The 13927-nt window shown below is 38.1% G+C and overlaps 1 protein-coding gene across 1 annotated transcript in view; it reads right to left on the bottom strand.

The window, feature by feature from the left end:
- Nucleotides 1-11117, bottom strand: part of LOC110202749 (3',5'-cyclic-AMP phosphodiesterase 4D) — a 686828-nt gene extending 675711 nt beyond the window's left edge. Inside the window, exon 1 of the mRNA XM_078153183.1 lies at nt 9771-11117. Coding sequence (XP_078009309.1) covers nt 9771-9817 — 47 coding nt within the window. The 5' untranslated portion in view covers nt 9818-11117. The remainder of the gene's footprint in view (nt 1-9770) is intronic.
- Nucleotides 11118-13927: the final 2810 nt, after the last annotated feature.

Raw genomic sequence — 13927 nt, 5'->3', positions numbered from 1 at the left:
CAGCAGGTATTCTCCGTTTTTTACTCTTGGTATGGTAAGAATATTTAATATTACCATAACAATTTAAATGTTGTTTTGAATTATTGTAGCTATTACAGCTTTTCTGAATGGAGTTTATGTAATAGTACTCTTCAAAGTACCACAATAATTCTGAAAGGAAATGATATTGGAGATTTCCTGCAGTAGGTTTTATAGCCTAGTCCCAAGAAAAATGGTGTATGATAGTTTCTAGCTTGGGGGGACTTGCTAGAGAATGGGATCCCCTTATTTTGCCTTTGAGGGAGCCCAGAGCCATATCCAAGAGGCATCAGAGTAGTATTTTAGCAGTCAGTGTTCTGTTAAGTTAAAGTCCCTAACTAAAATCCCATTTTTTTACCGGCAGCCTTTCCTGATACCCTTTAATGTTAAGTGCTTTTCCCCTGTTGACTATTTCCAATTTATCCTTATGTCTCTTGTTTGTAGATATTTGTATACATGTCTTCTCCTCCATGAAACTGTGAGTAACTTGAGAGCAGAGGCTGTCTTTTGTTTTTCTTTGTATACCCAGTGCTTATCACCATGCCTGGAACATAGTAGGTGCTTAATAAATCTTAATTGACTGCTGACTGACAGAATCAACCAAAGAAAATTAATTTAAAGAAACAGACTTAACAAACTACTTATAACATAAACATTTTGGCCTGAAATTGAATGATACAGTTTGTGTGTAAATGAAAAGTGGTCAATCTGTACTCAATGTGGGTTTGAATCCCTGTCTAACCTTGAGCAACTCCTTAATTTCTTAGGATCCCTTCTTGGTCAATATCTGAGATTCTATAATGTCTTGAGTATGCAGTATATTTTTGCCTATTTTATTTTACTCAGAGTGGGGAATCAAGGGACTTTAAAAAAAACATTTTTATATGCTAGCATGCAGGTAGGAGAGGGTAAAATTGGCTAAATTTTTTTTCTTGGGTCTTTTCACTTCTAAAGAACCCTTAGTGTCTTATTCTCAGAACTGCTGTTACCATCTCGGCATTTCTGGAAATAAGTCAGGTCAAGCCAGGCCAAAAAAAAAAAAAGACAAGTAGAGTTTAAAGAGAAACTTATCCACAAATACTCACCTTACTATTTCTATATGCTTAGAAGATTTTCTCCCTTTAGCTCTACTATAAAGATTTCTTAAAAATTTCCTCCAAGAAAGCTTGGCTTATGATCTAATTTCAAAAATGTCTCAACGTTTTTAAGTGTTTTGCTTCCTCACAGTTTTTAGACTTTTCTTTTTCACCTCAGATTTACAGTTGCTTACAAGACATCTCCATCTGGATGTTCACTAACAGTAGAAACATACAGAGTCAAATATGCTCAGTATTCTGCCTTTCCCAAATTAATGTATCTGCTCATCAGTGTTACTAACTGAAAGTCTTCTAAAGTCTTAACAATGTAGTGATCTTTTATTCCTTTCCTTTTATAAAATCATAGAGTCAGAGCATGTAAGAGTTGAAAGAGACTCTTTCCAAGTCAACCAAGCCAATCCCCTTATGTTAAAGGCAAGGAAACTAAGAGTCTAACTGGCTTCTCCAACTTCATATAGTAAGGTGTAGAAGTGAGATTCAATCATAAAGTCTTTGATTCCAAATCCAGAGATCTTTCCATGGTCCATACAGATTATTTTAATTTTCTAAATTTTCTGGATTGTTAGGAAACATTAGATTGAAATACTGTGATCTATTCTCCATGGCTGCCCCTTGAATCTACATGTATTCCAATTTAAATAATCACTGGCTCTGAAGGGAGAAGACCCGGGTTCAGATCTTGCCTAAGATAAGTATGACCTGTCTGACCTTGGACTAGGCACCCAAACTCTGGGGGCCTCAGTTTCACAACTTATGAGATGGTTTCTAAGGTTCCTCCTTAGTCTAGATTTTATATGACATTATGATTTTTGAGGCAACATTTCCAGTTGTTCCTCACTTTATGCTCTCTCCTACCTTATTGTTTACTGCTTCAATGGAACCAAAAGAAAACATTTCTATAATATTCTCCATCTCTGTTATTTTCTTCATTATTTCCTCCCAATTTATTTTAAAGTATTATCTAAATCTAGCTTCAATTTCTTCTATGGTGTTTTACTCTCTTCAAGTTCTCTTATTTAGTACTGTGATCTTGCTTACTAAACTAAATTCTTCCTTATTTTTAAGTGTTATTATCCATCTGTTTCTTTTTATTCTTAATTTCCAATCCAACCAACATTCTTGTCATCATTACATTATACCTTGATTATGTCAACAGCCTAATGACCATCGCCCCTTCAGTCTCTCACCACTGTAATCTATTCTACGTACAATTGCCAAGAGAATATTTTTCAAATATAATTTTCACCATATTCCTTTCTCCTCATAGTAAGTATCCTTGGTCAAATACAGATTGGACCAGAGCGAGGATTCTTAACATTTTTATATGTTTCATGAACCTCTTTGGAAGTCTAATGAAGCCTAAGGACCCCTTCTCAGGATAATGTTTTAAAATAAATAAAACAAAAGGATTATAAAGAAAATTAATTTTTAATCAAATTCAGCTATCAGAATATTCTAAAACAAGTTCAAAAATCAATTCTGTGATTTTGTGTATCTAAAGATAGTTTCACTTGCCTACATGTTTTCTAATTTTTTCATGAACACAATTTTTATCTCTTCAACTAAATGTTCTATATTTCTAGAGGGAAGAGACTCTGTTTTTTACTTTAATTATCTCTCACTCTCCTTCTCCTACTGCCCAACGAGCATGCTATTATGGTAGATGCTCAATAAATACTTGAATGAACAAATGAATGAATGTGTCAGAGCCAAGTCAATCTATATTTTTATAATGAAGATCCTACCCTTTCTCCCTCATTTCCCCAAAATGTCACTGAGCCTGCCTTCTTGAAGAAGCAATCTTTTTACAATGTAAACTCACCAATTCTTACTCTAATATGTCTATCACTATCTCCATGAGGTCTAGGCCCCAAGAAGGCCCACCAAAATTCTCAAACTTGACTTTAGAATACAGAATCATCACATTTTAGGGAATGAAAGGAACTCAGAGGACTAGTCTTATTTTAGAGATGAATAAATGAGATTTGAAGTGGTTAAGCGATTTTTTTCTCTCCACAGTTCGTAGCACAATAAGGACCAATACACAAGAGTCCTAGCTCCCAGTCCATTCTTATTTTCCCTAGACCGTACCACTTCCTTAATATTGGTTTCCTGATTGAAGAGAGGTTTTTTTTTTCAATAGCCATTCAATGAGTATCAATGGAAGTTAAAAACATCAGTGAGGAGGAGAAGAAAGATGGTTAAATGTTGCTATTTTGCATGTCTTTCATCAGACATGGAGAGTTGGGGGGGGTGTTAGTGAAAGGAGGAAGGAGGAAGGACTTCTTGCTTAGCTATTCAGTTTACAATAAATATTTAGGTGACAGGGCTGTAACTAGAGGGCTTGGGAGAAAATCATCTAGAAAAACTAGTAATGCATGTCTTCTCCAATATTTGAGTCAACACCATTGTGTGTTTTAAAACTCAAACAGCTTAGCCTCCACAAAGAAGACAACTGGATTTGCCTGTTTAATTGTCCTATCCTTTTCAATGAAGTAGCTATAGTATCTGAATTGCCACTAGACCATATCAATTCTTATTGGGCAAGAGGTGTGCCACATTGGCTCTACATCCACAGAACAAATTCCATCACAACCACCAACATGAGGGCTATTGCTCACCCTGGAAGATAAATGATAACAATACAATGTGGGATGACCAGGTAGTACAGTTTTGAGAGCCCTGGGTATGGAGTCATAGGACTCGATTATAGATTCCCAGCTCAGCCATTTAGTACTTGTGTGACCTTTAGTTAAATCATTTAAACTCTCTAGATGACTGTTTTCTTGCCTATGAAATCAGGAGACTGGACTAAATGGCTTTTCTTGGTCCCTTCCAACTCTCATTGTATGTTCTCATGAATCCATGATTGCCTTAATGAGAGAGAAGGGTACGATACTTGTGGAATCCTATCATTTCACTTTGTGAACCACTGACAATAAAAGCCAACAAATATTGGAATAGAAAGATCTTCTGCTGTGATTACTTCCCTAACAAAAATGTTGTGGAGAAAATAAAGACACTGGGTTTCATATGCTATCATAGTAATTATTTCCTCCAGTATCCCTTTGTAATGAAATACAGTTCAGAGAAGTCCCCAATGAAAAGACCCCTCACTTATATGCAACTGAGATAATTCCTCCACCATCAGGGGAAACATAGGCAATTTGGGTGGATGGATGGGAGGCAATTGGGGTTAAGTGACTTGCCTAGGATCACACATCTAGTGTCTGAGATCACATTTGAATTCAGGTCCTCTTGACTCCAGGGCTGGTGCTCTATCCACTGCATCATGTAGCTGCCCCCAAAGAAGCAATTTTTAACCAAAATTCTTACCCCCTAAAATGAAAAGCCTTTTCTCTCTTTCTTTTGCTACTGGTCATGGGCACCAGGATCCACTGACCCCTAGTACAATGTAAATCTCCACTGTACTATGTTGTCTCTTTCAAACAAAAAGTTTTTGCTTGTCAAGGATGGGCGATTGACTCGAATTCATTAAAAAAATTCTGAAGAAGTAACCATAAATTAAAGACTCTTTCTTACCAGCTGTTTGTTACCAAGGTTTGGAAAAAAGAGAGCTAAAAGTGAACACACCATGAAGGAAAATTATGAGCTTAATAGAATCAATACTTCACCTAAAGCAAAATATATGCTGTGTTTCATCCAAAGCCGAACGACTGCCTTAAACAATGCCTAAGAGCTGCTGACTCTAATATGGAGCCCCAGGGCTTAGTGAGCAAGACGACTTTGTATAATTATCAGCTCCATCTGAACTTTATTGGCAATAAGTGGTTACAAATGAATTGCATTTGGCCCAAGTAGAACACAGAGCAAAGCTGGGAATCTGCTGCTTGTCTTTTGGAATTTGGGGAGATGCTTTGGCATCTAAAGGCAGAGCCATTGCCTCTGTAAGGTTGGTGAAGCTGTGAGGAACATGTTTGGGGGAAGCCAAGTCTCTGACTGCTGGTTAGGAAACCCTAAGTAGAAACCAGTAATCAATCAACAAATGTTTGTTAAGCATTTACTCTACCTAGCAAGGCAATGTGCAAGGTGTTAAGGATACAAAATATATTTGAAACAGTCCCCTTCCCTCAAGTAGCTTGCATTCAATGCAAAAATTAAAGCTGTATAGGAAAACTAGCTTACATGGTGTAGCCTGACATTCACTCATTTTTAAATTAAGCAATTTTTTTTCTTTCTGATCTCAGCCATTAAGGTCATATTTCTTTCCTTGTAAATTTGAAGGAAACAACTGATACTTTCATAATGGTCTAACGACAGGTGTAGAATACTTTGACTACCTGGGAGCCAAAGTAAGTTCTCACTAGTTTAAGATGAGTCTTTTTGAGAAGCACCGCTTGAATCCTGATTGTTTTCTATGCAAAGGGTGGTAGCAAACATCTACAGATGAAAATATTTGAGGTTCTTTGAGAATTAAAAAAAAATACGCATTTCCATTGTATTGAGAGCAGACAAGACCACTCTGTTCTTCTCTTTCCCCACTTTCCTCTGATTGGGTCCCCTTGGCACTCCAGTTGTGAACCTCTGTGAGCCTGATAAGAGCAGTAATATGAGGAGTATTTAATTAAGTCCTGGAAGTAAATGCAAGAATTAACCACTCTTCATACCTCTTCAAACATGACTTTCAAGTCTTAAATTGGCACCCTACTGAAGAGAACTATTTTAGAGGCACTTCAGAGTTTGACACAGATCAGAATCCTTTCTTTTTCTGCCCTGACATTGTATTTTCCTAATTTTAGTGGGGAGTTGGGATTTCTCCCAAGTTCAGTGTATTGCCCAGTCTTATAGAGGATTCTCTCCCCACTGCCCCACTTTACTTGAGGAAAATTATCTTCAAAAGTAGAAATGTTCTAAAATTCTGAAAATACATGAACTACCAAGATGGCAGCCAAGCTCTTGACTCAGAAGTTGTACTATTTTTACAAATTATGCTATTCATGAAAATAGAATTCTTATCTGAGAGGTAAGAAGGTTGAACTAAATGACTTCCGAAGAACCTTCTAATTCTAAAGACCTGAGTCTAATATAAAGAACCAAAAGCTTATTGCCCTTTCAAATGAAGTTATTTGTATAGTTTTGTAACAAAGACATAATTCCATGTCAGTTTAAATGGCACAGTTGTTACTGTTCAAATTAGGTCAGATTTTGAATGACTGAAAAGAGATGATCATCCATTTGCCATGAAACAGTAGCTTGTAGTACAATTATTTTTTCATATAAGAATATAGGATACTGGATGCAGAAAGAATCTTCAGAAGGAAAAAAATAATCCATAAACATAGCCACACATATCTTAAATTCCTAGAGAGTGGAAGTGAATTTTATACTTTTACAATGATGCAAAAAACTCCATTCTTTCCTAAATTTAACATTATGTCCTTACAACTAGCTAAATCAAAAATGAAAAAAAAAGATATACAGCACTTACTTGTCCATTGTGGCAGAAAGAAACAAGAAATTATACGTATCTCTATTTAATTTGGCACTACAGAGGCTAAAATGTGTAATGGAAAGAAGGCCATGCAATCAATCTTACAAACATTTCTAATGTAATTTTAAATAAAAACAGTAATACTCAAGTGCATTCTTAATACTACTCTTTGCGTACTCAAGAGTTAGTGTTTCATTAAGACAAGTAAAAAGACCATTTATTAACTTGAACTTTTAACAAATAAACAATGATTTTATAATACCATTGCTCAGTGATCAAAGCTATCAACACTGGGGCAGAAGGATAAGAGTCCAAGTTGAAACTCTGTAACAAGGTTTATATTTGCATAATCAGCTTTGGAAAACTTCTAAAGTCAACTCTAGACTTTCTTTCTCTTTCTTAACTTTCCACAAAAGTCAAGAAACGGCCCAAATATCATCCTTCATCCCCTAACTCCCCCTGTACTAAGGGGTGAAAATCCTTGCAAATATGGAGCAGCTCAAGTTCAGAGAAGTCAAACTATACATCTCATCCCTTCTAAAGAATTTATTTTTTTCCTAGCCCTGGTTGGCTGCCAACTTCCAGGGGTGGGGAACCTGGGGCTTCTAGGCCACATGTGGCCTTCTAGGTCCTTGGGTACAGCCTTTTGACTAAGTCCAAGTTTTACAGAACAATTCCTTTTATGAAGAGGATTTGTTCTGTGAAGTTTGGATTCGGCCAAAGGGCCACACTTGAGGACCTGGAGGGCCACATGTGGCCTTAAGGCCACAGCCTCCCCACCCCAGGAGCCTCTAGCTCTTTGGGGAGAGAAAGATTGCATATGAGTACTGAAAGAAAATCTTTACAAATGAATGAAGAGTAAACATTTACAAATTCTTTTCTCAGCAAGTAAATTCATGATTACTGCATATGGCTGGATTGGTTTCTCAAAGGTATTAAAGACTTCCTTTTACATTTAAGTCTGGGACTCTAGTGGAGAGAAAAGGAGCAATTAATAATGAAAATATCAGTTGGTTGGTTTTGTTCCAAGAGTAACATTAACTGGGTCACCTGGAAAAAATTCCTCTAAGTTCAACATCTCACAAACAAATCAATCCAAAGAGCTCAGGTGAAAAGATACACACTCTTTACAGTGTCTTGGGCTGGCAAAAGGACAAACAAAAAGAAAAACGGGGATGTCATGTGGTAAAATGTAGGGTTATTATTCTTTACCTCCCTGACTTCAGTTTGAAAATGTGTATATTATAAATCTCAGAAAGCATGAATAAGCAAATGTGTATGGTTCCAAAACCAAATAGGAGTAAAGCTATATATACTCAGCTCCATCTTTTGGGCTTTAGACATGTTTTGTTTTGTTTTATTTTGTTTTTCCATTTCAAAAGCAGAACTAAGGTTGATAGAAACAAAATAAAACTTGGTTAGAATGTGAAGTGATCAGATATTTCAAAGAATATGGTAGGCACAGTGACAGAAATGTAGACACGAAATCCCTGTAACATACCTAATGACTTCAAGAACTCTGGTACTACATATCACTGGTAATAGGGGTAACAGTAGCAGGAAGAATGTCCTTAAGCAGAGCAAAAACTGATGCTTTGGGCAGGCACATATTTATAGGAGCAAAAATCCACATTAAAGAAGAAAAAGTTAAACATCTTGGGAGTCTGACCCACAAATATGCTTCTTAGGTTTGAAAAGTACACATTTTCTCTGTTTCAAGCATTCTGCCAAATTCTCAAAGAACAAACAAAGCCATCCTATTACTAAATGGCTTGTGTTGCACTGTGATCAGGGAAGCACTTTCTGTTAGAAACAGAAAAGTCTGATCTTACAGAACCTTGCATTGATTGGACTTTGTGGTGGTGTCATATGGAGTGGGTTGCAGAGGATTTGCAGTCATTTCACTTAGGCTCCCACTGATGCAGACTGGAGTCAGGAGAAGGTGGCACTGGACAGCAAGGAAGGAGGCAAGATGCGCCACAAGCGTGAGCCACCGTGCATGTTGTGCTGATAGAAAATGAGCACCCCTGCAGGGGCACTAAGGCTGTCCCCCACCCATCAGTGTGACTGGTTCTCAGTTTAACAGTAAAAACCTCCCTGATGATTCCTGGGGTGAGGGGTGCTTTAAGGCTTTTGGAAACCTCCTATTTGGGATGATGTGATGAGGCACTTGGAAACACAATAGAAAAGCAATGTTCAGATTTTTGCTAGGGCTAATGAGCAAAAATTGGGAAAAAATTATGCGGCGAATTTACTTCCAAAATCATATATGAACAGTATCCAAAACAATGCTATCCAAGACAAAGCCTTTTGATATGCACATGTTGTACATTCATAAAGTTCCTGGTTGGAGAGCTATAATCCAGCCCTTTCCTAAAGGTGTAGTAAAGACTTATGATTTTTTAATAGGAGGCTCCCCTCATACATGCCACACACAGACACACACACATATACATATACACACTGATTAGTTCAGTTCATCTATGCTTTCCAATACAGGCAGCATGACACATGATGTCACAAGCCCTGGCACCTTCACCCATTACATCAAACTTCAGTACATTACAAGACGTCAAATACATTGAGCAAGTACTGAGAAAGGGCTGGGTGTGCGATGATTCAGGTGTTGACTTCTAAGGTATTTCATGAGAGTGGGAATATTTCCTGAACAGTTGGAAAGATTCTTAAATTATGACACCTACACATTGTGTGTGTTTTAAATTAATTGTTAACATTGCAAACACTTCCTTCACCTCTGTCCTGAATTCAGCAAGATCTACCAATTTTTCTAAAAGACCCAAATGGATAAAGGATATTAAAATAGGTCTATGCCCTTCTCTTTCCTCTTGGGAATTCTAAGACACTGTCACACACAACAACAACAACAACAACAATAACATTCCTCTTCTTTAGGTTTATTAGGTCAAATCCTTGCATGAATTGATAATCAAGCATTAGGAACATAATCTATTGGCTTCGTGGTTTTGTGATGCTGGTCACTAAGAACTACGATCCCATTTTTAAACATTTTTTTTATATGATCAGTAGTGACTGAGGCAGAATCTGACTTTACATATATTTCAGTGATAAGCTTTACTTGATGCCAACACTGATTTCAAAAGACTCAGCATCTGGTAGCTGTCACAATATTTTACAAACATCATCCTGAGCCTTACAGACAGAAGGAAATATTGATTACTCACCATATCCAGGAATGCCTCCTAAAGGGGAAATTATTCACGTGCATCATGTTCAAAGGTCTTCTAACATTAGTATTTTCCCCACCTTAGACTTTATCTGCTCTGTTTCTCATTGATGAATTCTAACTCTCCAGCTGGAACTGCCACCATGGGTGATTATTGCAACAAGTACTGTCTTCACAAACACCCCCCACTCCCCCCGGAAAGCTAACCACAACTACAAGAAGCCTTCCAGGATTTGAAGCAAGATTCATCACAGGTCACTGCAGGTATGTGTCCATCCATTTATGTTACAACAGCTCATCGACCCCCCTAAGAATCATCAGTACAATCCGTGAAATCCTAAATGACAGTAAATATTGTCCTGGTTAAAAATCCAACCAATTCGAGTAGAAATTAAAGCATCTTCCTAGGAAGGACTTTGGAATGTGGGAAAAGGTTAGTCAAAAGGCAGTGGCTTGTTTTCTTGATTAAGAGGGTATTTGAGGGGAGATACAAAACTTCACATCGCTTTGCCATGCTGTCCTTTAAGGAGCGAGACTGCTTTTTCTTCTTTCTCAGACACATATTCCTGTGTGGTCACTTGGATGCAGTGCTCTGTTCTCAGACGTATTAGACAAAGAATGGGGGGATAGGGGTATTAAAAAAAACCACGTATAACCAAAGCAAGCTTCTCTTCAAAATTTCTGGTCATTGTGTTGTTGGTTTTTTTTTTCTCTCTCTTTTTTTCCTCATCTGCAAAAGTAGTAGGAAGACAGTGAGTAATTTGGGTTTCGCATGCCAGGATTACCATTTGCTATCAGGCTTTCTGAAGGGGCTTTCATGAACAGATTCATTTCTGCTGCCTAACTCCATAATAAGGCTGTCTGCTCTCTTTAAGTAAAATGACTAAGCTATTGATCCTCTCACTGCAGACAGAGCCTCCTTTAATTTGCTGTTCCCCAGACCACGCGAGGGCTTTTCGTATATTGCTTTGAAAGAAAACAAATCTCGCAGCTGTTAAGTCAGATGTTATCTCAGAATTTCGTCCCAGCTTTTTTTTTTTCCTCCTCTTTCCCCCCAATTCAGCTCCTCATTAGTTGTCATTTACTCCTGGGGCGCTGGCATCCTTCGGAAAGGTTCTTGAGCCCGGGCTGTAGAGACCTCTGGCATGCTTTTAAAACACAAAGGCAACAGGCTCCCAAAGGCTTGCAGAATTTCCAGTGGTGCCCCTTGAAATCCGCGGAGCCTTTGCTGACCCTGCCCTGGCGCTCTCTGGTTCAGCAGCGGCTCCGGACACTTGCAGACTCGGTTAACACTGGATTCTTCACACTCTGCAGCAGAATCATCCGCTCCAGGCTGCAGTGAATGCTGCCCGACAGGGGATGTGCTGGCGTCAAGGGGGCCCTCTAGGTGGGTTCTCCTGACACAGCAAAGCCTGCTGAGCTCAGTGGCTTGGCTCACAAGAGTCCGAAGAGGAAAAAGAGGAGGAGGAGAGAGAGAGGAGGAGGAGGAGGAGGGGAGGAAAGGAGTGAGGGAAGAAGGAAAGGAGTGAGGGAAGGAGTGAAAGAGGGAGGGAAGGGTTAAAGAAACAGCTCCATTTGCAAGAAGGCTATTTCTTTCAGCAAGCAATTATTGCAAGGCAAGGAGGGCTAAGCAGTAAAAACAAAAACAAAAAACCTGTAAATAACCTCGGAGGGGGAAAAAGACACCTTGGACAAATATATATTATTACCGTAAGAGGTGGTGGTGTTTTTTTTCTCCCCTTTTTCCCTCCTCCTCCCCCAGAATAAAGGTGGGTTAGGGGTGAGGGTGGGGAAATGCCTAGAGAGAATTTGAAAACGAAGTGATTGAGTCAGGTATTCTTCTTTAGAGGGTTTGCTTGGTGATGGGTGAGCCCTCAGCTGCAAATGACCACCCAGTAAATTTTTGGACAGGAAATCCTATGGAAACCAGTCCTGGAGGGAACCAGTTATAACTTCAGTTACAATCTTCCATGCGGAAAAGCTGCCTGTTTGATTAGGGAGTGTGCTGACAGAGGAGTGTCTAGATAAAACAGTGCAACCCATACTGTTTATATGGTGTATTTCCTTATTAAGGCTGCCCCTTTTGTTGTAAGACTCCTCTCCTACAATCCCCTGAATGAGCCCCATTACTGTGGATGCCATATTGGAGCAAGAATAAAATAGTAAACTATTTGAGGCTAATAGTGGGCTGACACTCTAGTGCTGTTTGTTTGAAATTAGTAAGAGCAATGGACTTTCCAACAGTAAACACTAAATATTAATGTTATCACATTTAACCAAGGTGTTTAAAGGGCTGGCTGAAAAAAGTGCAATTCATTGCTTCAATTTCAAGGTAGGACTGAAAGCTTTGAATACACACCCCATGGGCTGCTTTTACTGAAGGGTCCCCTCAATGAGTGTCAGTCCCCAGGGAAAATAGAGAATAGTTCATCTAAATGCCAAGCAAAAAAAACCAACCCAAAACAAAAACCCTCTATTGAATGAAATTAAGCTTTCCCAAGCTTCCAAAAGATACTTTCACTATAATTCACTCTTCTCAGGTGCCCTTCTCAGTTTCTATACCTGGTTACTAGATCCTCTTTTTCTTCAGTGAAAACTTGCAAATGTTCATTCATTTTAATTCTCAAATAGGAACCTTAATGGAAAGTCCTCCTCAGTGGTGATAGTAGGAATAGCTGGCATATAAGCACTTAATAAATGCTTATTTACCAGTTAATTGATCAAAAGCAAACTGGATATAAAGAGCCAGATAGGAGGGAACTACCTCAGCAGAACAAGGGAAAACTGTGGTTTTCCAAGTCCATGAAACCTGTTATTCTTTTCTATAGGTCATGGTGGGCCCTGAAATGGTCTAATCAAGTATCATGAAACCATCCAAAAGCAGGCATATTATGAATAATAACAACAATAATTATATTTTTATAATTTGAATAAGACACATTCTATTTGCATAGTACTTTTTAAAAAATTACTTTCACATTAATTATTCCACTGTAAGTACATAGGATCATTGTGAGGTAGGTAGAGGTAAGGTGACTATTTTACAAATTAGGAACCTGAATCACAGAATAGATAAATGACTTTCTCAAGGTCACATGGCTTAGTTATCTTCAGAACAGGAACTAAATGCTAAGGTGTTTTCTTAGGGCTCTTTGATGGTCATGATAATGATATGACAAAGAAGCTAAGTATTTCCAAGTTGATGCCTAAGTCCTTATAAAGGGTAGAAATGACCCCATCAAGATGGGGAAACTTCAAGTGATTGATAAGAAGAATAAATAATCTTAACTTCCCACATGCTCTTCACTGGATATATAAAGAGCCAAAGGACTCACAAAGGTGGTAATCCTTGCTTCACTTATTCCATTTTCTCCTTATCCTCATTCTCCTTTACCCACTGTGATCCTACCGATGTCTCATTTATGAGTTCTATGATACTCAAAATCCCACTGAACAAATTTCTATGAATCACTAGTTATAAGCCTGGCAATGTGCTAGGTGTTGGGCATATGAACACAAAAGCTCATAGTCCCTACTTTCCAATAGAGTGCGTTTCACTGGGTTTATAACAGATAGTTTGAGGGGCTTTGAGAAGAGAGAACCTAAACAAGTAAGGGGAGATAGAGAAAGCCTAAATGAAAGGGGAGAAAAAGGATTCCAAGAGGCTGAACGGAGGAGGTAGAACCCTCCAAGGAATGGGAACACAGCCTAAGGACCCAGAAGTAGGAGGGGGAATAGTGAATTCAGGGAATAGCAATTTGTCCAGAACACAGAAGGAATGAAGAAAATTAATGTGAAATCTGGAAAAGGTAAGACAATAGGAGAGTAATCTGAAAAGCAAAGGAATATGGAGGAGAGAGCCACACTTGTGAAAGGCCTAACTAACTCTCTGAATTGTAATGTGCCTGGCACATCTTAACACTCCATGAATATTTTATTAATAATAATCTCATTTGACACTACCGTGGCTAATTAATCAAATTAATCAATGAAGCACTTTGCAAACATGTTTAACAAAATGCATTTTAATTTTCAGGCCACTGAAATAAACTTTAAAATCACACAATATTCAAGGTAAGCATAGATTTCTAACATATTTTGAAGGTAACCCAGGTTTTTTTTTAATGGTTTTCATTTTAGTGACTGTGTGTAGTA

The sequence above is a fragment of the Phascolarctos cinereus genome, unplaced genomic scaffold (assembly GCF_003287225.1).
Source record: "Phascolarctos cinereus isolate Bilbo 61053 unplaced genomic scaffold, phaCin_HiC Scaffold_4;HRSCAF=312, whole genome shotgun sequence".
Lineage (NCBI taxonomy): Eukaryota > Metazoa > Chordata > Mammalia > Diprotodontia > Phascolarctidae > Phascolarctos > Phascolarctos cinereus.
Note: the sequence above shows the minus strand (reverse complement) of the source record. Positions and strands in the feature narration are given on the sequence as shown.